The sequence below is a fragment of the Scyliorhinus canicula genome, chromosome 17 (assembly GCF_902713615.1).
Source record: "Scyliorhinus canicula chromosome 17, sScyCan1.1, whole genome shotgun sequence".
Classification (NCBI taxonomy): domain Eukaryota; kingdom Metazoa; phylum Chordata; class Chondrichthyes; order Carcharhiniformes; family Scyliorhinidae; genus Scyliorhinus; species Scyliorhinus canicula.
In genome coordinates, this window is record NC_052162.1 from 117,413,791 (window position 1) to 117,438,894 (window position 25,104).

Below are 25,104 nucleotides of genomic sequence, written 5' to 3' on the forward strand. Positions count from 1 at the left end.
GAAGGAAAAGGATGTTCTCTGATGACTGGAATTGTCAGTTCTGGATTTCTGCCCTTTACTTACAGCGATGGCCTTTGTAATCTCCTTTCCCAGGTGATCAGTAGAGAGGTTTTTGCAGACAGGAAACACAAACCAAACATCCCTATTCTGAGATGTGTCCTTTTAGATTGGACACTAGACATGGGATTTGATTCTTAGGCTATAGACTTACTCCGGTGTCTGTTTAACACTTGTTTATTAGTTTGACATCTAAACAAGTTACAGAGTAGGCATGTTACTCCTCGGTGTGAATTCAACCCTCCCTTGAGAGTCTAACACATATTAATAAACCAGAATCCACATCATGGGGCTTGTTTAGCACAGTGGGCTAAATAGCTGGCTTGAATGCAGAACAATGCCAGCAGCGCGGGTTCAATTCCAGTACCAGCCTCCCCGAACAAGTGCCGGAATGTGGCGACTAGGGGCTTTTCACAGTAACTTCATTGAAGCCTACTTGTGACAATTATTATATCGTAAAGTAATTGTGACATCTGTTAACCCGTTATACTGCATCTCGCTCCCACAACATAGAGAACATAGAACAGTACAGCACAGAACAGGCCCTTCGGCCCTCGATGTTGTGCCGAGCAATGATCACCCTACTCAAACCCACGTATCCACCCTATACCCGTAACCCAACACCCCCACCCCCCCCCCCCCCCCCCCCCTTAACCTTACTTTTTAGGACACTACGGGTAATTTAGCATGGCCAATCCACCTAACCCGCACATCTTTGGACTGTGGGAGGAAACCGGAGCACCCGGAGGAAACCCACGCACACACGGGGAGGACGTGCAGACTCCGCACAGACAGTGACCCAGTCGGGAATCGAACTTGGGACCCTGGAGCTGTGAAGCATTTATGCTAACCACCATGCTACCGTGCTGCCCCTATATATTGTCCAGGGGTTCTATAGTTGTCTAAAATATGTGTCAACGTTTTAGAGAATGTACACAAAGTCTGCAGTGACGCCTGCACACCGGCCTTTGAGAATGTTGATGCAGTTGGTCCAGTAACAGACAAGAAAGGTGCTGACTTGAAGCTTTTGCTTCATTTTGTGAAGACCTGATGCAGCTCAGTACCAGAGAAAATGGTGTTTCCACAACCTGCACTGCTAGCCTCTCTGCGGGTAGGGCAAGGACAGGGACTGCTCAGCAGGGAGGGTCATCATTACCTCTCCCTCCAGTGAACCTCCTCCAGAACAAGGACAGGGACTGCTCAGCAGGGAGGGTTATCATTACCTCTCCCTCCAGTGAACCTCCTCCTCCAAGTCAAGAAGTCTTACAACACCAGATTAAAGTCCAATAGTTTTGTTTTGAATCACTAGCTTTCGGAGCACTGCTCCTTCCTCAGGTGAGTGTGAGTGAAGGAGCTGTGCTCCAAAAGCTAGTGTTTGAAACAAACCTGTTGGACTTTAACCTGTTGTTGTAAGACTTCTTACTGTGCTCACCCCAGTCCACCACCAGCATCTCCACTTCAGGACAAGGACAGGTCACCAGGTCGGGAATTTATTACCTCTCCCTCCAGTTAGTCTCCTCCTTCGACATGACCAAAATGTTTTTTACATCAACATCTTCATCGCTTCCACCATGTACTTTGATGTGTCCTTCTATATTGGACTATAGGTAAGGGCCTCGTTCTTACACAAACTATGGTCACATTCTGATTTCTACTTAAAAATTGTTTATTAGAACAACATCTGAACAGGTTACAGAGCAGGCATGCTGCTCAGAGGCAGGATTCCAACCTCTCGGAGTCTAACACATGACTGGCTGATGCCACTGGTACATCATCATCCGTCTCATACATTAGCGCATCCCAGCTGTTAACCCTTTATGTTTGGGGCGGAATGATGGCACAGGGATGGCTCGGTGGCACAGGGACGGCTCGGTGGCACAGGGACGGCTCGGTGGCACAGGGACAGCACAGTGGCACAGGGACGGCTCGGTGGCACAGGGACAGCACAGTGGCACAGGGACGGCTCGGTGGCACAGGGACAGCACAGTGGCACAGGGACGGCTCGGTGGCACAGGGACAGCACAGTGGCACAGGGACAGCTCGGTGGCACAGGGACAACTCGGTGGCACAGGGATGGCACGGTGGCACAGGGACAGCTCGGTGGCACAGGGACGGCTCGGTGGCACAGGGATGGCTCGGTGGCACAGGGACAGCTCGGTGGCACAGGGACAACTCGGTGACACAGGGACAGCTCGGTGGCACAGGGACAGCTCGGTGGCACAGGGACGGCTCAGTGGCTCAGGGACGGCTCGATGGCACAGGGACGGCTCGGTGGCACAGGGATGGCACGGTGGCCCAGGGACGGCACGGTGGCACAGGGACGGCTCGATGGCACAGGGACGGCACGGTGGCCCAGGGACGGCACGGTGGCACAGGGATGGCACGGTGGCTCAGTGGTTCACACTCCTGCCTCTCAGCGCCAGGGACCCGGGTTCAATTCCAGTTCGAGTGACTGTGTGGAGTTTGCACTTTCTCCCCATATCTTCGTTGGTTTCCCTCGAGTGCTCCGGGTTCCTCCCAAAGACCAAAGATGTGCAGGTTAGGTGGATTGGCTGTGCTAAATTGTCCCTAAGTGTCCAAAAGAGGTTAGGAGAGGTTATTGGGTTACAGGCTTAAGGTTTGGGCCGAGGTAGGGTACTCTTTCCAAGGGTCAGCTCAGACTCGATGGGCTGAATGGCCTCCTGCACTGTAGAGATTGTATGATTCTATGTTACAATTCAATCATGGATGTGATTAACAGCAGCAATAACAACAGATTCCAACCCGTTTAATCACTTGTGAACACACTGGTGCCTCAGCAGGTTGGACACCTGAGTGAATCCCTTCCCACACTCAGAGCAGGAGAACGGTCTCTCCCCTGTGTGAACCTGCTGGTGAGTCATCAGTTGGAAAGACTGAGCGAATCCTTTCCCACAGTCACAGCAGGTGAACGGCCTCTCCCCAGTGTGAACTCGCTGGTGCTTCTGCAGGGCGGATGAATCAGTGAATCCCTTTCCACATTCGGAGCAGATGAATGGCTTCTACCCGGTGTGAACCTGTTGGTGTATCAGCAGTTGGGACAACCGACTGAATCCCTTGCCACACTCAGAGCAGGTGAATGGCCTTTCACCAGTGTGAAATCGCTGATGTGTCACAAGGTGGGATAACTGACTGAATTCCTGGCTACACTCAGAGCAGATGTATGGCCTCACCCCAGTGTGGACCCGCTGGTGTGTTTGCAGGCTGGATAACTGAGTAAAACCTTTCCGACACTGAGAGCAGGTGAACGGCCTCTCCCCAGTGTGGACCCGCTGGTGTGTTTGCAGGCTGGATAACTGAGTAAAACCTCTCCTACACTGAGAGCAGGTGAACGGCCTCTCCCCAGTGTGAACTCGCTGGTGTCGCAGCAGAGAGGATGAATGAGTGAATGCCTTCCCACATTCAGAGCAGTTGAATAGCCTTTCCCTAGTGTGAATTCGCTGGTGCGACAGCAGGTTGGATGAATCACTGAATCCCTTCCAACACTCAGAGCAGGTGAACGGCCTCTCCCCAGTGTGACTGCGTTGATGGGTTTCAAGTGCAGATGGGGACTGGAATCCTTTCCCACAGTCATCACATTTCCACGGTTTCTTCATGGCGCACTTGTTACCATCGAAGATCGATGATGAGTTGAAGACGTGTATGATTTCTCCCCGCTGTGAACGGTGCAATGTTTTTTTAGGCAGTGTAACTGGTCAAAGCTCTTTCCACAGTCACTGCAGTGATTCACTCTCATTCGGGTGTGTGTTTTGGTGCTTTTCCAGTCACAATGATGTTTAAAATCTTTTGAAGCAGACAGATCAGGCAAACATTTCTCCTTCAAGATTCAAATGCCGATGATATTCAGGTCCCAAGAAATCAACTGACTCAGTCAGATCAAGACGTGCCATTTGAGATTTCTGTCTGCAATTCCTCCTCTTCTAATATCCTGTGAAAGGAGTTTAGAAAAGTCATCACTGTCAGTCCAGGATAGAAATTCCGAACAGTCAGTTTTAGATTCAATGGAACATTCTTTCCTCTCTCATTCCCCAAAAGCTGTAAATCTCCATCCCACACACTCTTCCTCCATTCTCACTCTGCTGTATCTAATATTCACCCTCCCAATTCTCCTGAAGGTGCTGATTCAAGCTGATTGACAGATCACTGCTTATCCCTTTCTTTCTAAAGCTAAAAAATCTACTGTTAGCGGGAATTAATCCAAAAGAATCACTCAGCATTCGGGTCTGCTCCAAACATTTAATGATTACGCCAGCGGGGAGTAAGCCACTGGGGACACAGTATCAGAACATTCACTCTGCCCACCTCGCCTGGCCATGAGCCAATCGTACAGATTCTAGACTACATATCAATCCAATGAAATTAGTTACTCAACATGATGGGGCTGTGTGATCAGCTCATGGAAAGGCAGAGGCTTCTTAATGATGTTTTCTACAACCTTTATTAACTGTCCTTGGGCCTTTACAATCTGTCACAAGCTTGAGACTTCCTTATCCTGGTTCCATTGTTCAGAGACAACTGCCTGGGGGCAGCCGATAAGTGGAGTTCTGTTGAACAAACTACCCTCTGTGTGTCTACGTGACCTGATCCTCTGCAGGAATGTGGCAGCTAGGATTTATACATTTTTAGTTTAATAGCAAAAATATACATTTAATATAAATATGACATATAACGCAGGTGCCTCTGCCCTGGGAACTCACTTCAACATCTACATATAAGTATATTTACTGATTAGAGTTAACAGGAGAATCTAAGGAAGACTTTATTTAGATATTGAGTGGTTGTGACCTGGAATTCACTTTATACAAGGGTGGTGGCAGTGGAGTGGATTTACGACTTTAATATGAAATTGGTATTTTAAGGAAATAAACTTGCAGTGCATTGGGGATATCACGGTGGAATGGAACTGACTAGATTGTCCTACAGAGAGTCGGCATGGACTCCAGTTGTTGAACACAGTCGTTTCTGTGCCATAATGACTGGAACTATATAACACAGCCACAGTACATATTGCACTGGAAATAATAATAAATGTACTTTATTACAGAGCGATAAGCAATATACCAAATGTGTACCATATAACAACACTTGACATCCTATATTCATTTACTGTCCTCTTAAATGTCAGCCATCTCCTGGGGAAACCAGCCATTTAACTGTGAACATTTTGAATTAAACCACAATTTTAGCCAGATAAATAAATGCTTCAAGCTGAGGGAGCCATGGAAATTAATGTCTTTAAGAGAGAGCGAGAGACCTGGAACAACCTTTCCAGAGACCAAGGCAGGCCAGCAGCACGGTTCAATTCCCATACCAGCCTCCCCAAACAGGCGCCGGAATGTGGCGACTAGGGGCTTTTCACAGTAACTTCACTGAAGCCTACTCGTGCCAATAAGCAATTTTCATTTCATTTCAGAGTCTGCACCCTCCTTGGATTCACTTCCTTTCCCTTCAGTTGCTGCAAGTCACCCATTGAAGGTGAGAATGAGAAAAGAAATGGAAAGGGGGAGAAAAGAAAGTGTTTTACTGACAGAGGTTGGAGACAGGAGGAGGTTTCAGTCTGTGTGAAGCTCAATCTTCATTTACACAAAGACTGCGCTGATTGGCTGGAGGACCCGAGTCATTCCGCTCCTCCGACACTTGCCATTGGTCAATACCTCAGCAGGAAGGTCATGGGGTGGGCGCTCCCCCGCACATGCGCAGCTTCACCTCTCTCTTGGCCATTGTCAGTTCCAGGCCAGGACATTGAGATCACGGAGCGGCTTCTCGTTCTGGCCGGAGCGTCAGCCAGTTGCCTGGAAACCTGGAGGAGGGGAAGCAAATGGTGGGGGCGGGGCTTCCGTGTCCAGGTTCCGGGCCGGCGCACTGGAAGCCGGAGGGGGTCACCGTGGAGGTATGATTCCTATTGGCTGATTCTGGCAGGTCACTATATTGACGTCACAATGACTCAGGGGCGCCCCCTCACACGGGGCTGGTTTAGCACAGTAGGCTAAACAGCTGGCTTGTAATGCAGAACAAGGCCAGCAGCACCGGTTCAATTCCCGTACCGTCCTCCCTGTACAGGTGCCGGAATGTGGCGACTAGGGGCTTTTCACAGTAACTTAACTGAAGCCTACTTGTAACTATAAGCGATTATTATCATCAGTACAGTTCCATTGGGAGCGATATCTGTGGTTACAGAAGCAAGATACTGCGGATTGGACACCAACTCAGAGCAACGTGAGATAAAGTCCACCCCGCCCCCATGTGAGCTGGGGCCACCCTTGATAGTTGCCATGAAGCGGAGCGACCAATAGAAATCCGTAAAGGACTTGAAGCGCTATAGTCCTCCAGCCAATCAGGACTGGATCTGTACCACTGGCTGCATGGAGGTTCCTCCACTGTCTGTCCAGCAAAGCTGCTGCTCCTCTAGCTTCACAGACTGAAACATCCTCCTCTCTCCAACATCTGTGAGTAAAACACTTTCTTTTCTCCCCCTTTCCATTTCTTTTCTCATTCTCACCTTCAATTGGTCACTTGCAGCAACTGAAGGGAAAGGAAGTGAATCCAGTGAGACTATAATAAAGTAGCCATGATGTGAAGATGTTGGCGTTGGACTGGCGTGTACACAATTAGAAGCCATACAACACCAGGTTAAAGTCCAACAGGTTTATTTGAAGTCCTTCATTACTCACCTGAGGAAGGAGCAGTGCTCCGAAAGCTAGTGAGTCCCAATTAACCTGTTGGACTTTAACCTGGTGCTGTATAATAAAGTAGGACATGTCTTGAATAGGTGTAGTTTTATTTGGTATGTCCCAGAAGATTCTCCAGTAAAGTACATTTATTTTCTTTACTATTGTAATATGTACTCTTTGTGTACCTGTGCGCTGGGCTGCCAGCTGAAAGAGTGGAGTCAGGGAGGGGACTTTCCCAAATGTTTGATGGATTTGGGGATGTGCAGTGTTGTAGATACAAACTAGATTATTCTGATTCACCAGTAAAGTATATTTTTAAAATTAATTCATGGGATGTGGGCTGGGCCAGCATTTATTGCCCATCCCTAATTACCCTTGACCTGAGTGGCTTGCTCTGCCATTTCAGAGGGCATTTAAAGTCAACCACATTACAGTGGATCTGGAGTCACATGTAGGCCAAACTGGATAAGGACAGCAGATTTCCCCTCGAAAGGACATTGAACCGGATTTTTACAATATTCAACAATTATTTCATGGTTATCATTAGACTTAATCCCATATTTTTATGCAGTTCGAATTTCACTGTCTGTAATGGTGCAATTCAGAGCGTTAACTTGGGTCTCTGGATTATTAGGCCAGTCATTAGTTTTAATACTGTGTGCCCGCATGCTGGGCTGTCAGCTGAGGGAGTGGGAGAGGATTTGCAAAATGTTTGATGGACAAAATGTCCAACTCCTGAGCTTCAGGAAGGCAGCTCACAACCAGCTTCTGATGGGCGAATAGGAATGGGAAAATATCGTGGCCCAGCCCAGGTACTATGAAAGAATGAAAACTAGAGAGGAAGGAATGTGGCATAGCAACTAGGATTGTTTGTTCTACCTTGTATTGACATTTGCAAATTCCTTTTACAGGAGATGAGAAGGTGAGAATGGATTTACTGATCGTCATGTCAATCCAAACCTCATGTCACTCAATTCATCAGGACCCGATGATCGTCGATCTTTGAATCGAGAAGGAGAAATGTTTGTCTGTTTGGTTTACCTTCAAAGAGGTGACACCTTAATGTGACTGGAAAAGCACCAAGACATACAAACCCGATTGAGACTGTTCCAGTGCACTAACTTTGGATAGAGTTTTAACTTGTTACACATCCTGAAAATAAAACTTGGCATACTTTGTGTCAGGGAAAGACATTGCCCGTCTTGTATGTGTGGACAGGCCTTCAGCTGATCGCTGAACTTGGAGAGACATAAAGACACCAGCATCATGGATAAATCATGGAAATGTGGGGACTGTGGGAAGGAATGTCGATTCCCGTCTGAGCTGGAAACTCATCGACGTATTCACACTGGGGAGAGGCCATTCACCTGCTTTGACTGTGGGAAGGGATTTGCTCATTTATGCAACCTACAGACACACCAGCGAGTTCACACTGGAGAGAGGCCATTCACCTGCTCTGACTGTGGGAAGGGATTCGCTCATTTATCCCACATGCAGACACACCAGCGAGTTCACACCGGCGAGAGGCCGTTCACCTGCTCTGAGTGTGAGAAGAGATTCTCTCAGTTATCCCACCTCTTGAGACACCAGCAGGTTCACACCAGGGAGAGGCCATTCACCTGCTCGGAGTGTGGAAAAGGATTCACTACCTCATGGAACCTGCTGACACACAAGCGAGTTCATAATGGGGAGAAGCCGTTCACCTGCACTGCGTGTGGGAAGGGATTCAGTCGGTTATGCAGCCTACAGACACACCAGCGCATTCACACCGGGGAGAGACCATTCCCCTGCTCCGAGTGTGATAAGCGATTCAGTCAGTTATCCCATCTGCTGTCACACCAGCGGGTTCACACTGGAGAGAGGCCGTTCATCTGCACCATGTGTGGGAAGGGATTCAGTGAATCATTCACCCTGCTGATACACCAGCGGGTTCACAAGGGCGAGAGGCCATTCATCTGCTCAGAATGTGGGATGGGATTCACTAAGTCATCTAACCTGCTGACACACCAACATGTTCACACTGGGGAGAAGCCATTCACCTGCTGTGTATGTGGGAAGGGATACATTCAGTCATCCAGCCTGCGGAGACACCAGAAAGGTCACAAGTGATTACAGATTTTGGATTTTACTGTTCCTGCTGCTGTTGATCTCTTCCAGGACTGAACCATGTTCATTCTGATTGTTGGGAGGGTCAGTAGGTCTCTTTCTGAAGAACAGGCCAGTCTCGTGACTTTGCTTCCTGTAGGTTTATGTTTTTTTGAGAATTGTTGTGAGTTTCTAATTTAATATTTTAAATGGATCACAGAATATCTTTGGAATGTAACAGATAGAGTTTAAAACTGGGACTCCCCAAAGCACGCTGGGTTGCCATGGAGATGGGCTGTGATCATTTGATATTCCTCTGTTTAATTTCTCTGGGTGTTTCTCACATGATTGAGTCTGTTAGCAGTGATAGATTGGGAAACTGCATTCAGTGATCTAGGCAAGTTGAGGGCTAGTATTTAAGCAATGCAGTATCTGAGTGGAATTGTCACTGGAATTGTAATCCAGAGATCCAGGTACATGCTCAGAGGTCACGGGGTCAAATCCCACCAATGTAGATCAATCAATAAAAATCTGGAACTACAAGACTAATGAAGACCATGAAATCATTCTCAATTATTGTTCACAAATGTCCTTTAGGGAAGGAAATGTGCCGTCCTTACCATGCCTGGCTTACATGTGACTCCAGGTCCACAGCAATGTGGTTGGCTCTTAAATATCACCTGAAATGGCCCAGCACTGATTTGCAAGAAATCACGAGGAAGTCTATTCCATAGAATGGAATCCTTACAGAGTAGAAAGAGGCTATTTGGCCCACTGAGTCTGCACTAACCCCCCAGTAGCACCCTACCTGGGTCCATTCCCCCGTCCTATCCCTGTAAGCCCACTTAACCTGCACATCTTTGGACTGTGGAAGGAATGGAGGGTCTGGAGAAAACCCAGGGGGAGAACATGCAAACAGACAGCCACACACGGCTAGAATCGTACCCGGGTCCCCAACGCTGTGAGGAAGCAGTGTTATTATGAATGACACTGGACTATTTGTATGCCACACATCATAAGCAGCACATATTAGACCGAGCTAAACAATCCCACCACCAATGGATCAGAAATAAGCTCAGCAGTCCTGCAGGTAACATTTGAGCCTCACAAATGCCAGGCAATGACCACCTCCATCAGGAGAGAATCTCACCACCTCCCCTTGACATTCAATGGCATTACCATCACTGAATTTCCCCACTGTCATCATCTTGGTTACCATTGACCAGAAACTGAACCGGACCAGCCATATAAATACTGTGGCTACAAGAGTAGGTCAGAGGCTGGGAATCCTGCGGAGAGTAACTCACCTCCTGACTCCCCAAAGCCTGTCCACCATCTGTAAGTCAGGAATGTGGTGGAACATTCTCCACTTGCACGGATGAGTTCAGCTCCAACATTCAAGAAACTCAACACCATACAGAACAATGCAGCTCACCTCATTGGCACCCGACCCACAAACAAATGGCACAGTGGATGCATCAGCGCTGGGCCCTGGAACTCCATCTCTAACAGCACAGTGGATGTATTAATGCCACAAGAATTGCGGCGTCGCAAGAAGGAAGCTCACCACCACCTTCTCAAGGGCATCAAGTAATGGGCAATAAATGCTGGGCCAAGCCAGCGGTGAAAACTCTGATTGGGACAATAAAGGGCCTCTGAGAAGTAATAGTGAGTAAGAACTGTCCACCAGTTAGATGGGGGAAGAGAGAGCTGGAGAAGCTTTACATGCATGTTTGATATGTTGCTTGAAGCATCTGTCCTTATGTACCAGTGACCGAGAACTCACTGCGCTCCTTCAAGAGAAGAAAAGATCGAGTAGATGTTGATCCAGGCAGGGCCGGAACAGAAATGGAAAATAACAGAATGAAATTGAATGAGGGGTTGGAGAGAGAGTTCTCCTCCCCCTCAAGGTGCAGACTGTAAGATTCCTGGGGGACTCCCTACTTTGGGTTTTCTTGCTAATTAGTGAACATTAAATTAAATTCTATGACTGGCTGTGGATTTATTTTGAATTTGATTGTTACACTTCTCCTGTTTTTATTCCTGTTGTGATTACGCTCTGGGTAAGGATGGTTGACAGGTGTCAGGATGGGAAATTGTGGTTTGAGTCTTCACTGACCAAATGTTTTACTGATCCGAAAGGTGTAAAAGGGACCAAACTCCAGCAGAAATCGAGCAGAGCTGAGAACAGACGACTTGCTGTGTGGGAACAGGGAGATAAACAGCTCCCAGAGGACAGAGAAAACAAGAGTGCCTGGAATCCTAGACAACACCTGGCTGTCAAGGCCACCATGTTTTCACTGCTTGGCATGGGAATGCTGACTCCCTGTCCTGGGGACGGAGCGTGGGGAAGACAATTGTTTGAGAGTTTGACGTGGTTTGGGTGGGTACAGATGGTTCAATGACAGGCTTTGTAATTGGTCCGTTCAAATGATAGCTCAGCAATGATTGGGTTAAATCAGTCTCCATAGACTTTGTGATGTAATAAAGTATAAGAAGGGATTCCCTGAGCACAGAGATTTGTTGAGGTTTTACATCTTCCACTGACTGGGACCATGGAATCTGGGGCAGAGCAGGGAGCATTTACCTGGAGATGGTGCTTCTACCCAGAGTGTAATGGGAATGCTGCTGCTCTTTGATATTACTGCTCAGACACAGGAACAGGCCATTCAGCCCCTCGAGCCTGCTCCACCATTCAATAAGATCAGGGCTGATCTGATTGTGGTCTTAACTCCACTTTCCTTCCTCCACCCTTTCACTCCCTCGTCAATCAAGAACCTATCAAATTCAATCCAAAATCATATTCACTGACCCTGCCTCCAGCACTCCCTGGGAAAGAGAGATTCACAGACCCACGGCCCTCAGGTGAAAAACAATATTCTCATCATCTTTTAAATTGGAAGATCCCTAATTTTTAAGCAGTGTTCCCGAATTCTAGTCTCTGCCACAAGGGGAAACATTCTCTCAGCAATCTCTCTGTCAGTTCCACTCATGATCTTATTGAAACACATGAGATCCCCTCTCATTCTTCTAAACTGCAATGGATACAGGCCCAACCTGTCAAACCTTTCCTCAGAGGATAATCCCCTCATTCCAGGAATCCGGGGAGTCAACCTCCTCTGAACTGCTAATGCAACTATCTCATTTCTGAAATAAGGAGACCCAAACTGTACACAGTGCTCTAAATATGGTCTCACCAAGGCCCTGTACAACTGCAGCAAAACATCCCGACTTTTATATTCCAGTCCCTTTCCCATATACATAATATTCCATTGTGCTTCCCAAGTGATTTCAACTCACTCGATAAAGCCTGATTAAACTGTTCAAGGACTCGATCGAGCCACTGGCTGTACCTGCAAACTAACTTATTGTGATTCTTGTACACGGCCACCCAGATCCCTCTGTACCTCATCGTTCTGCAATGTCTCACCATTTAAATGATATTGTTTTATTTAATCCTTCCTGCCAAACTGGACAATTCACATTTTCCCACGTTATCCTCCATCTGTCAAGTTTTTGTCCATTCACTTAAAGTCCTTTGCAGACTCCTTATGTCCACTTCACAAATTACTTTCTGAACTCTCTTTGCATCATCAGAAAATTTAGCCGCCATACATTCAATCCCATCACCCAACTCATTAATATAGATTGTAAATAGTTGAGGGCCCAGCACTGATCCCTGTGACACTCCACTTGTCACATCTCACCAACCCAGAAATGACCCACTTATACCCCCTCTCTGCTTCCTGTTAGCTAACCAATCCTCTATCCATGTTGATATGTTAACCCCCCCACCATGAGCTCCTATTTTGTGCAGTGACCTTTGATGTGGCCCCTTGGAAAATACCTTCTGGAAATCTAGATAAACCACATCTCCAGGTTCCCCTTTATTGACATTCCGTGTTACTTCCTCAAAGAGCCTGGATAAATTAGTTCATCCCGGAATCTCATTTTGAAACATTGTGTGTCAAAATAAAAATCAAATCTCCACCCCTCTGGCTCCTTTACTAATTACCTTAGAGGGGCTCAGTCTCTGTTAAAGAGCCTGCCAACCCCTCTCACCCACTTTCCCCAAAGTGAATGAATTTAATCAGAAAAAGACAAAAAAAACAAATATTTTTAATGAAACAAGTTTATTAATGAAACAGAACATGGGTTAAAAAAAATCAGAAAATGACTTGAGGATCAAAGACAACCAGAGTAAAAGAATAACCAGAATAAAAACATGTTCACAATGTTCTAGACCCAAATGTTTCTCTTCAGCTCCCCGTACCCTGCTCCTGTGACTCCCACATTGGACACAGGAGCACTGAACCTGGGGGTCACGTCCCCATCAGCCCCAGTTACCCCACCGCCGAACCCTGATTGGTTGGGGATCCATTTTCCAGTCAGTCCTTCAGCACCTTCCTGTCTCTTTATTAGTGTCACACCCGTGGCAATTTCCCAACTGGAGCGCAGGTCCCAGCTAAATTCAGCCCTCCGCTCCATTGCCTGCCTGTCATTGACACGAGCAATAGAGACAGAAAGGTGCCGGAGGCTCAAATGGGAAGTCAAAACTTGTGGATTACGATCTCTGTAAAGATCAGTAACTAAGGGCAGCATGGTAGCATGGTGGTTAGCATAAATGCGTCACAGCTCCAGGGTCCCAGGTTCGATTCCCAGCTGGGTCACTGTCTGTGCGGAGTCTGCATGTCCTCCCCGTGTGTGCGTGGGTTTCCTCCGGGTGCTCCGGTTTCCTCCCACAGTCGAAAGATGTGCGGGTTAGGTGGATTGGCTATGCTAAATTGCCCTTAGTGTCCTAAAAAATAAGGTTAATGGGGGGGGGGGGGGTTGTTGGGTTACTGGTATAGGGTGGATACGTTGACTTGAGTAGGGTGATCATTGCTCGGCACAACATCGAGGGCCGAAGGGCCTGTTCTGTGCTGTACTGTTCTATATCTATATCTATAATATTTAAAATTCAAATTCCCAGTCAACAAATTAAAGGATCACATGACAAGAAGTCTTTATGACTTTTGCTGCAACAAACAAAATAGAATCAGCGTTAACTAACCACTATTTTTGAAGGAAACCTACAAAGTATAAAATATAACTTTTCCCTTTTACACAATCTAAAATCACTCCACAATTATTCTCTACCCTGGAAGTTGAAACTTAATTCTCTCAGAACCAGTCCAAAGTGATTATTCATTCCAGAGGTTTCCGTTCTTTTCTTTTCCCAATCTGCAGGCTTTAACCCCAGAACTGTCTTTCACAGTGAATGATTGACGAGCTACCAGAAAACCAAGAGTAGACATAAATACGTCATTTTCTGGTTGGCAAGATGCAACGAGCGATGTGTCACAGGGATTGGTGCTGGGCCTGAAGGTCTGATCATTATGTTTGTTAATACTGCGGGCAAAAAGGAAAAGGAGGCGGTGCTGCGCCGATAACAAGGATGATGTCAGTACAAAAGGGAGGATCTCAGATCAGGAATACAAAATATGGAAACTGTTTGGGTGGAGCTAAGAAACAGCAGAGGGCAGCAAACATTGGGAAGAGTTGTTTATAGACCACCAAACAGTAGCTGCCGTGTGTGGGCAGTAAAAGCTTCTATAGGTACGTAAAAAGGAAATATTTGGCTAAGACAAACGTGGGTCCATTACAGGGAGGGACAGGAGAATTTATAGTAGTGGGAATAGAAAAATGGCAGAGTATCTACATTTTTTAAATTAAATTTAGAGTATCCAATTAAGGGGCAATTTAGCATGACCAATCCACCTACCCTGCACATCTTTGGGTTGATGGAGTGAGACCCATGCAGAAACGGGGAGAATGTGCAAACTCCACATGGACAGTGACCTGGGGCCAGGATCGAACCTGGGTCCTCAGTGCTGTAGGCAGCAGGGCTAACCACTGCAGCACCAGTATATTACCTCCTATCCCATGTGGGCTTTCATTTTGCTAACTAACCTCCTGTGGGGTATTTATCAAAGAACATCCTGAACCTCCAAGTGTACTACATCCACGGACTCTCCTTGATCAATTCTGTTAGTGACATCCTCAAAATCTCCAAAACGTTCGTCAAACATGATTCCCTATTCCTAAATCCATGTTGAGTATTCTGAGTTTGCTCTCATATTCTAATTCCTCATCATCAGTTTCTTAGAACATAAGAACATAAGAACATAAGAACTAGGAGCAGGAGTAGGCCATCTGGCCCCTCGAGCCTGCTCCGCCATTCAATGAGATCATGGCTGATCTTTTGTGGACTCAGCTCCACTTTCCGGCCCGAACACCATAACCCTTAATCCCTTTATTCTTCAAAAAACTATCTATCTTTACCTTAAAAACATGTAATGAAGGAGCCTCAACTGCTTCACTGGGCAAGGAATTCCATAGATTCACAACCCTTTGGGTGAAGAAGTTCCTCCTAAACTCAGTCCTAAATCTACTTCCCCTTATTTTGAGGCTATGCCCCCTAGTTCTGCTGTCACCCGCCAGTGGAAACAACCTGCCCGCATCTATCCTATCTATTCCCTTCATAATTTTAAATGTTTCTATAAGATCCCCCCTCATCCTTCTAAATTCCAATGAGTACAGTCCCAGTCTACTCAACCTCTCCTCATAATCCAACCCCTTCAGCTCTGGGATTAACCTAGTGAATCTCCTCTGCACACCCTCCAGCGCCAGTACGTCCTTTCTCAAGTAAGGAGACCAAAACTGAACACAATACTCCAGGTGTGGCCGCACTAACACCTTATACAATTGCAACATAACCTCCCTAGTCTTAAACTCCATCCCTCTAGCAATGAAGCACAAAATTCCATTTGCCTTCTTAATCACCTGTTGCACTTGTAAACCAACCTTCTGTGACTCATGCACTAGCACACCCAAGTCTCTCTGAACAGCGGCATGCTTTAATATTTTATCGTTTAAATAATACTCCCGTTTGCTGTTATTCCTACCAAAATGGATAACCTCACATTTGTCAACATTGTATTCCATCTGCCAGACCCGAGCCCATTCACTTAACCTATCCAAATCCCTCTGCAGACTTCCAGTATCCTCTGCACTTTTCGCTTTACCACTCATCTTAGTGTCATCTGCAAACTTGGACACATTGCCCTTGGTCCCCAACTCCAAATCATCAATGTAAATTGTGAACAATTGTGGGCCCAACACGGATCCCTGAGGGACACCACTAGCTACTGACTGCCAACCAGAGAAACACCCATTTATCCCAACTCTTTGCTTTCTATTAATTAACCAATCCTCTATCCATGCTACTACTTTACCCTTAATGCCATGCATCTTTATCTTATGCAGCAACCTTTTGTGTGGCACCTTGTCAAAGGCTTTCTGGAAATCCAGATATACCACATCCATCGGCTCCCTGTTATCTACTGCACTGGTAATGTCCTCAAAAAATTCCACTAAATTAGTTAGGCACGACCTGCCTTTTACGAACCCATGCTGCGTCTGCCCAATGGGACAATTTCTATCCAGATGCCTCGCAATTTCTTCCTTGATGATAGATTCCAGCATCTTCCCTATTACCGAAGTTAAACTCACTGGCCTATAATTTCCTGCTTTCTGCCTACCTCCTTTTTTAAACAGTGGCGTCACGTTTACTAATTTCCAATCCACCGGGACCACCCCAGAGTCTAGTGAATTTCGGTAAATTATCACTAGTGCATCTGCAATTTCCCTAGCCATCTCTTTTAGCACTCTGGGATGCATTCCATCAGGGCCAGGAGACTTGTCTACCTTTAGCCCCATTAGCTTGCCCATCACTCCCTCCTTAGTGATAACAATCGTCTCAAGGTCCTCACCTGTCATAGCCTCATTTCTATCAGTCACTGGCATGTTATTTGTGTCTTCCACTGTGAAGACCGACCCAAAAAACCTGTTCAGTTCCTCAGCCATTTCCTCATTTCCCATATTAAAACTCCCTTCTCATCCTCTATTCTTGGTCCGCCTTTGCTGAATTCTAAAGAAGTTCCCAATCCTCAGGTTACTACACTCTTACCCACTTACTGAACCTCTTCCTTTGAACTAATGTGAATCTTAAACTTTGCTTGCCACGTTTCCATCACATTTCCTGTGGATTTTTATTTCTAAAAGGAATTTATATTTGATGTAAATATGTAATAATATTTTAAATGCCAGCAATTGTCTATCTATTGTCACACTTTTTACTATAAGTTCCCAATGTGTCACAACTTGTCCCTCATACCTTGACAGTTGCCTTCTTTGAGAAACACCCAGATAAATTAAACAAAAGAATCATGTAACCACCATAGCCCATCTTCATGGCAATGTGGCTGCTTTGGAGGTTTCCAATCAGGAATGGGAACAAAATAACTTCCAACATCCAAATACCCTTTCAGTCTCTGGTCCTCGTGAAACTTGGAACCAGGTATTCACAACAAGGCCCAAAGAGCATCAGCCCACAGGAGGCAAAGTCGTGAGACCGGCCAGTCCAGCAGAAAGAAACCCTCCCACCATCCCCATTGACCAACTGACAGAATGAACACAGTGCAGTCCTGGCTGTAATTAAGAGCAGAAATATTAACAACAGAATCCAATCCCTTGTTCACTTGTGAACTTGTTGATGTCTCAGCAGGTGCGATGAAACACAAAATCCCTTCCCACATTGAGAGCAGATGAAAGGCCTCTCCCCAGAGTGAACTCGTTGGTGGCTCCGTAGGTGGGATGGATGACTGAATCCCTTCCCACATTGAGAGCAGGCGAACGGCTTCTCCCCAGTGTGAACTCGCTGGTGTGTCTGCAGGCTGGATAACCGAGAGAATCCCTTCCCACAGTCAGAGCAGGTGAACGGCCTCTCCCCAGTGTGAACTCGCTGATGTCTCTGCAGGCTGGATAACTGAGAAAATCCCTTCCCACAGTCAGAGCAGGTGAACGGCCTCTCCCCAGTGTGAACTCGCTGGTGAGAGATCAGTTCTCGAGAGCTTTTGAAGCCACCCCCACAGTCAGAGCATTTAAAGGGTCTCTCATTGGTGTGAGTGACACTGTGTCTCCGCAGGTTAGATAAGTGAGCAAATCCCTTTCCACACGGTACTGCATAGAGCCCACATGACGGGGACAAGGATGAGTCGGTTTTTCGGGGGTGAAGACAGGTGTATTAGATGTTCGGGAAGCCCTGCGAATCATGCACATATGTTTTGGGCATGTCCGGCACTGGAGGAGTTCTGGAAGGGGGTGGCAGGGACGGTGTCGAGAGTGGTGGGGTCCAGGGTCAAGCCAGGATGGGGACTTGCGATCTTCGGGGTTGGGGTGGAACCGGGGGTACAGGAGGCGAGGGAGGCTGGAATATTAGCCTTTGCGTCCTTGGTGGCTCGGAGGAGGATCCTGATTCAGTGGAGGGACGAAAGGCCTCCGAGTGTTAACACCTGGTTAAACGACATGGCAAACTTCATCCAATTGGAAAGGATCAAATTCGCCCTGAGAGGGTCGGTGCAGGGGTTTTTCAGGCGATGGCAACCCTTCCTGGACCTCTTAGATCAGAGATAGAAACTGAGGCCGTGACAGCAGCAACCCGGGAGGGGAGGGGAGGGCGGGAGGGAGGGGGGGGGACAACGACGAAGGAAATACGGTAGCGGTGGTGGCACGGGCAAGGCCTGCCCGAGGACACTGCTAGAAATGATAAGTTGGTCTGACTGTCGGTTCGCCGGCGGGGGGGGGGGGGGGTGGGGGGGACGCGCGATTAGGGGGTGGGGGGGACTTTTTTGTTAAGTAGGGGGGTTTGACTTTGTTTTGTTATAATTTAAATGTAAATGTAGGGCGGGTTAAAATGTTTGTATTTTGAAAAATTTCTTCAATAAAAATTATTAAAAAAAAAAAAAAAAATCCCTTTCCACACACAGAGCAGGTGAACGGCCTTTCCTCAGTGTGAACTCGCTGGTGAGAGATCAGTTCTCGAGAGCTTTTGAAGCCACTCCCACAGTCAGAGCATTTAAAGGGTCTCTCATTGGTGTGAGTGACACTGTGTCTCTGCAGGTGAAACAACTGAGTGAATCCCTTCCCACACACGGAGCAGGTGAACGGCCTCTCCCCGGTGTGACTGTGTCGATGGGTTTCAAGCACAGATGGGAACCTAAATCCCTTCCCACAGTCCCCACATTTCCACCGTTTCTCCATGTTGCTGGTGTCCTTGTGTCTCTCCAAGTCGGACAATCAGTTAAAGTCTCACACAGGATACGGGAACTTTCTCTCCCCGCTGTGAATGGTGCGATGTTTTTTCAGGTTGTGTATCTGGTTGAAGCTCTTTCCACAGTCAGTGCACTGGAACACTCTCACTCGGGTGTGTGTGTGTCTCGGTGCTTTTCCAGTCACACTGATGTTTAAAATCTCTTGAAGCCGAACAGAACAGACAAACGTTTGTTATTCTAGATTGACAGGTCAATGATATTCAGAACCCAATGAATCGAATTACTCTGTCAGATGTTGATGCAATGTTTTGTTTTGAGATTTCTGTCTGTAAACCTTCCTCTTCTAATATCCTGTAAAAGGAGTTTACAAAATACCATCACCGTCAGTATAGGATAGAAATTCAGAACAGACAATTGTAGTTTCTCTGGAACATTTTTTCCTCTCTCATTACCCAAAAGGTGTAAATCTCCATCCCACACACTCTCCCTCCATTCTCACTCTGCTGTATCTAATATTCACCCTCCCAATTCACCTGAAGGTGTTGATTCAGGCTGATTGACAGATCCCTGCTCACTGCTTCCTGTCCTGGACAGGTACCTGAAAATCTTCATGCAGGCTGCCAGACAGATATGTGTCTGTATTACTGGACTGAAAATGTTTTAATGTATAGGATTGTTCCGGTTGGTTAAGATACAGGGGGTTGTGACTGATCATGTCCTTGAACTTGCTGCCTATGAGGGGAGTCAAGCAGAGATGATTAATAATTTCTAAATGAAGTTGGATGGGTGCTGCAGAGTTACAGAATGGGACCCATTCGAGACTGACAGAATTGCCCAACAGACAGTCAGCATCAACTCAAAAGGCCCAATGGACTCCTCTTCTGTTATAAATCTGATTGGAAATATATAACGTAGCTACTGTACTACAGTCCAAAACAAGAATAATGAATGTATTTTATTTCATAACCATCAGTAATAATCTAATCTGTGTCATATAACACACGGTGAGACACAGTGGTTTGCACTACTGCCTCACAGCATGAGGGAACCGGATTCAATTCCAGCCTCGGCTGATTGTCTGTGTGGAGTTTGCACGTTCTCACCGTGTCTGTGTGGATTTCCTCCAGGAGCTCTGGTTTCCTCCCACATTCCAAAGATGTGCAGATTAGGTGGATTAGCCGTGCTAAATTGCCCCTTAGTGTCCAATAAGGTTAGCTGGGGATAGGGTGGGGGCTTGGGCCTCGGTGGGCTGCTCTTTTGGAAGGTTGGTACAGACTTGATGGGCCCAATGGCCTCTTTCTGCACTGTAGGGATTCTATGAAAACAGAGTTTTACAGCAGAGCCAGAGCCCCTTCGGCCCATCATTTCTGCACCAGCCATCGAGCACATATGAATTCCAATCACTTGGACCGTAGCCTTGTATGCTATGGTCCATCAAGTGCCCATCTCAATGCTTCTTCAATGTTGTGAGGTTTCCCGCCTCTGCCACACTTTCAGGCAGCGAGTTCCAGATTCCCACCACCCACTGGTGAAAATTTTTTTCCTCAAATCCCATCTAAATCTCCTGCCCCTCACCTTAAATTTCTGCCCACTGTTTATTGACCTGTCAACTAAGGGGAAAGCTCTCTTCCTATCTACTCTAGCTGTGTCCTTCATAAATTTGTATAATAATAATCTTTATTGTCACAGAAAGGCTTACATTAACACTGCAATGAAGTTACCGTGAAAAGCTCCGAGTTGCTACACTGCGACGGCTGTTCAGGTACACAGAGGGAGAATTCAGAATGTCCAAATTACCTAACAGCACGTCTTTCGGAACTTGTGGGAGGAAACCGGAGCACCCAGAGGAAATCCATGGAGACACGGGGAGAATCGAACGTTGGACCCTGGCACTGTGAAGCAACAGTGCTAACCACTTTGCTACTGTGCCACCCATATCACATATCTCCTCAGCCTCCTCGGCTCCCAGGAAACTCCTAACCAGGTTCTCTTCATTGCTGAAACGCCCAGGCAACATGCTTAATGAATCTCCTCTGCATCCTCTCCAGTGCAATCACATCCTTCCTGTAGTGTGGCAACCAGAACTGCACTCAGTACTCCAGCCATGGCTTAAAGAGTGTTTTACACAGCTCCATCGTAACCTCCGTGCTCTTATCTTCTATACCTCAGCTAATCAAAGTGTCCCATATCTGTTCTGAATCACCATATCCATCTTTCCTATTGACTTCAAAGATCTATGGACAGGGACATTAAGGTCCCTCTGACCCTCATAGGGTAGGGGCTAGGAGGTTGAGGGACCTGTTTGTGGAGGGGAGGTTCGCGAGCTTGGGGGAGTTAGAGGGGAAGTTTGGGCTCCCCCCGGGGAACATGTTTAGGTACATGCAGGTGAGGGCGTTTGCCAGGCGGCAGGTGGAGGGGTTCCCCTTGCTGCCCCCACGTGGGGTGCAGGACAGGGTGCTCTCGGGGTTGTGGGTTGGAGGAGGGAGGATTTCGAACATATACCGGGTGATGCAGGAGGTAGACGAGGCCTCGGTGGAGGAACTGAAGGGTAAATGGGAAGAGGAGCTGGGTGAGGAGATTGAGGAGGGGACGTGGGCGGATGTCCTGGAGAGAGTGAATTCCTCCTCTTCCTGTGCGAGGCTTAGCCTCATACAGTTCAAGGTGCTGCATAGGGCCCACATGACTGGGACGAGGATGAGTAGGTTTTTTGGGGGCGAAGACAGGTGTGCTAGGTGCTCGGGGGGGGGGGGGGGGTCCAGCAAACCACGCCCATATGTTTTGGGCATGCCCAGCGCTGGGGGAGTTTTGGAAGGGGGTAGCAAGGACGGTGTCGAGGGTGGTGGGATCCAGGGTCAAGCCAGGCTTGGGACTCGCAATTTTTGGGGTGGCAGTGGAGCCGGGAGTGCAGGAGGCGAAAGAGGCCGGTGTTCTGGCCTTTGCGTCCCTAGTAGCCCGGTGGAGGATCTTGCTCCAGTGGAAGGATGCGAGGCCCCCAAGCTTAAGGCCTGGATCAATGATATGGCGGGGTTCATCAAATTGGAGAAGGTGAAATTTGCCCTGAGGGGATCAGTACAAGGGTTCTTTAGGCGGTGGCAGCCTTTCCTGGACTTCCTGGCGGAACGGTAGGGAAATAGGCCGGCAGCAGCAGCAACCCGGGGGGGGGGGGTTTGGTTTGGTGGGAGGGAGAACGGTGTACATGGGATTGTGGGATGTGGTGGGTGTTATTTCTTTCCCTTTTGGTGTTTGGGTGTTCTTTTGTTTTTTCATTTGTTTGTAGTTGCGTTTGAAGATGGGTGGGTGTTGTTCTTGGGGTGTTGCCGCGGTTGTTTTGTTAATATAGTTGTGATGTTAATATTTTGTAAAAATTTCAATAAAAATTATTTTTTTAAAAAAAGGTCCCTCTGACCCTCTGTACTTCCGAGAGTCCTACTATTCATTGTATATTCCCTTTCCTTTTAATCCTCCCACAATGCATTGCCTCACACTTTTCAGGGTTAAATTCCATTTGCTACTGTTCTAACCATCTAACCAGTCCGACAACACCCTTTAATCTTTCCTCCTCGCTTCTTATCATACAAACAACGTTTGTATCATCTGTGAACATACTTGATCATACACAAGAACATAAGAACTAGGAGTTGGAGTAGGCCATATGGCCCCTCAAGCCTGCTCCGCTATTCAATGAGATCATGGCTGATGTTTTGTGGACTCAGCTCCACTTTCCGGCCCGAACACCATAACCCTTAATCCCTTTATTCTTCAAAAAACTATCGATCCTTACCTTAAAAACATGTAATGAAGGAGCCTCAACTGCTTCACTGGGCAAGGAATTCCACAGATTCACAACCCTTTGGGTGAAGAAGTTCCTCTTTCAAAAGTTTCCCTACCACTGAGGTTAGCCTCACTGGTCTGTAATTTCCTGAATTTTCCCTACTTCACTTTTTGAATAATGGAACCACATTATTTGCCTCCAGTCCTCCGGCACTGCTCCTGTGACCAGAGCCTCTGCAATCTTCTCTCTTGCAGCCCACAGCAGCCTGGGAAACATATTATCTGGGCCTGGGATTTTAAACAATTGAAGGTCAGAATGAGTAAAGAAATGGAAAGGGGGAGAAAAGAAAGTGTTTTACTCACAGAAGTTGGGGACAGGAGGAAGTTTCAATCTGTGTGAAGCTCAATCTTCATTCAGACAGAGGAGCAGCAGTTTTGCTGGGCTGACAGTGGACAAGCTCCGTGCAACCTTGATCAGTGATATTGTGCTGGAAGTATTTGTGACGTCACAATGACGCCATGCATTAATCATCCAATAGCAATTACTCTGCTGTGCCACGATGTCTCCGGGTCCCAGTGCGAAGGCCGGCCGCGCGGACACGGGAGCCCCGCCCCTAGCGATTATGTCCCCGCCCCCACCGACTGTGACCCCTCTTCCTGCACCTCCTCGAGACAAGGTTTCCAGGCAACCGTCTGATATTCCCGCCACAGTGAGATCTCTCACTCCACCCCCTGGCCTGGGACTGCGTATGTCCAAGGAGGAGGGGAAGTTGCGTATGGGCAGTGGAGAACCCGTCCTTGAACTTCCTGCTGAGATGTTGACCAATGGGAATATGCTGAAAACCGGAAGGACTCTGGTCCTCCAACCAATCAAAGTGCGGGGTTTGGGTTAATGAAGATTGAGTTTCACACAGACTGAAAGATCCTCCTGTCTCCAACATCTGTGAGTAAAACACTTTCTTTTCTCCCCCTTTCATTTATTTTCTCATTCTCACCTTCAATTGGTCACTTGCAGCAACTGAAGGGAAAGGAAGTGAATCCAGGGAGGGTGCAGACCCTGGAAAGGTTGGCCCAGATCGCGCTCTCTTAAATACATTGACATCCTTTCCTCCCACAGCTTAACACATTTATTTGTCTGGCTGGAATGGAGGGAGTGTGTGTGGGGTGGAAAATTACAGTTTTGGGAGAAACAAGAGGGAAAACAATATTCCATAAAAACAGAATTGTCTTTTCTGAATTTCTATCCTGTACTGATAATTAATTTTGGAAACTCCTTTTACAGGATGTTTAAAGAGGAGGATTTACAGACAGAAATCTCAAACCAGACATCATGTCAGCATCTGCCAAAGACATTCAGATTCACAGGGCCTGAATATCATTGGCCTTGAGTCTCGAGGGAGAAATGTTTGTTTTGACTACTTCAAAAGATTTTAATCATCAGTGTGACTGAAAGAGCACTGAGACACACAAGTGGGAGTGTTACAGTTAACTGACTGTGAAAATAACTTAACACAGCCTGAAAAAAAAATCACACCATTCATAGCAGGGAGAGACTGTGTGTGTTGTGTGTGTGTGTGAGCCAAGCCATCAACCGATTTCCCAAACCTGGCGAGTCACATAAACACCAGCCAAATGGAGAAGCCATGGAAATGTGGGGATTGTGGGAAGGGATACAAAGCCCCATCTGAGCTGGAAATTCATCGACGCAGCCACACTGGGGAGAGGCCGTTCACTTGCCCTGAGTGTGGGAAGGGATTCGCTCGGTTATTTAACCTTCAGTTACATCAGCGAATTCACACCCGGGAGAGGCCATTCACCTGCTCTGAGTGTGGGAAAGGGTTCACCAAGTCATCCAACCTGAAGTTACACCAGAGAGTTCACACTGGAGAGAGGCCATACACCTGCTCTCGGTGTGCAAAGGGATTCATTGATTCATCCACTCTACAGAAACATCAGCGAGTTCACACCAGGGAAAAGCCGTTCTCCTGCTCTGACTGTGGGAAGGGATTCGCTCAGTCATCCCACCTGCAGACACATCAGCGAATTCACAATGGGGAGCGGCCTTTTACTTGCTCTGCGTGTGGGAAGGGATTCACTCAGTTATCCAACCTGCTGTCACACCAGCGGGTTCACAGTGGGGAGAGGCCGTTCACCTGCTCCATGTGTGGGAAAGCATTCATTGATTCATCCACTCTGCAGAGACACCAGAGAGTTCACACCGGAGAGAGGCCGTTCACCTGCTCTGACTGTGGGAAGGGATTCGCTCAGTCATACCATCTGCAGACACACCAGCGGGTTCACACTGGGGAGCAGCCTTTTACCTGCCCCATGTGTGGGAAGGGATTCAC

General features: G+C 47.2%; 1 protein-coding gene, 1 long non-coding RNA gene and 1 pseudogene across 2 annotated transcripts; 2 read left to right on the forward strand and 1 right to left on the reverse strand.

Moving 5' to 3' along the window:
* Positions 1-2,696: 2,696 nt before the first annotated feature.
* Positions 2,697-23,347, reverse strand: LOC119951551 (annotated as a pseudogene).
* On the forward strand, positions 5,655-11,333 carry LOC119951392. Its single transcript, XR_005457609.1, has 2 exons — positions 5,655-5,965; positions 10,974-11,333. It is a non-coding gene; the product is annotated as an uncharacterized LOC119951392 (long non-coding RNA).
* On the forward strand, positions 5,959-9,374 carry LOC119951367 (gastrula zinc finger protein XlCGF8.2DB-like). The gene is made up of 2 exons (XM_038774510.1): positions 5,959-6,521; positions 7,658-9,374. The coding sequence occupies exon 2, from the start codon at positions 8,013-8,015 to the stop codon at positions 8,853-8,855; it is 843 nt and encodes a 280-aa protein (XP_038630438.1). The 5' UTR covers positions 5,959-6,521; positions 7,658-8,012; the 3' UTR covers positions 8,856-9,374.
* Positions 23,348-25,104: the final 1,757 nt, after the last annotated feature.

What these genes read in the sequence shown, in the direction of transcription:
- LOC119951367 (XM_038774510.1), top strand. Translation starts at nt 8,013, where the DNA reads ATGGATAAATCATGGAAATGTGGGGACTGTGGGAAGGAATGTCGATTC.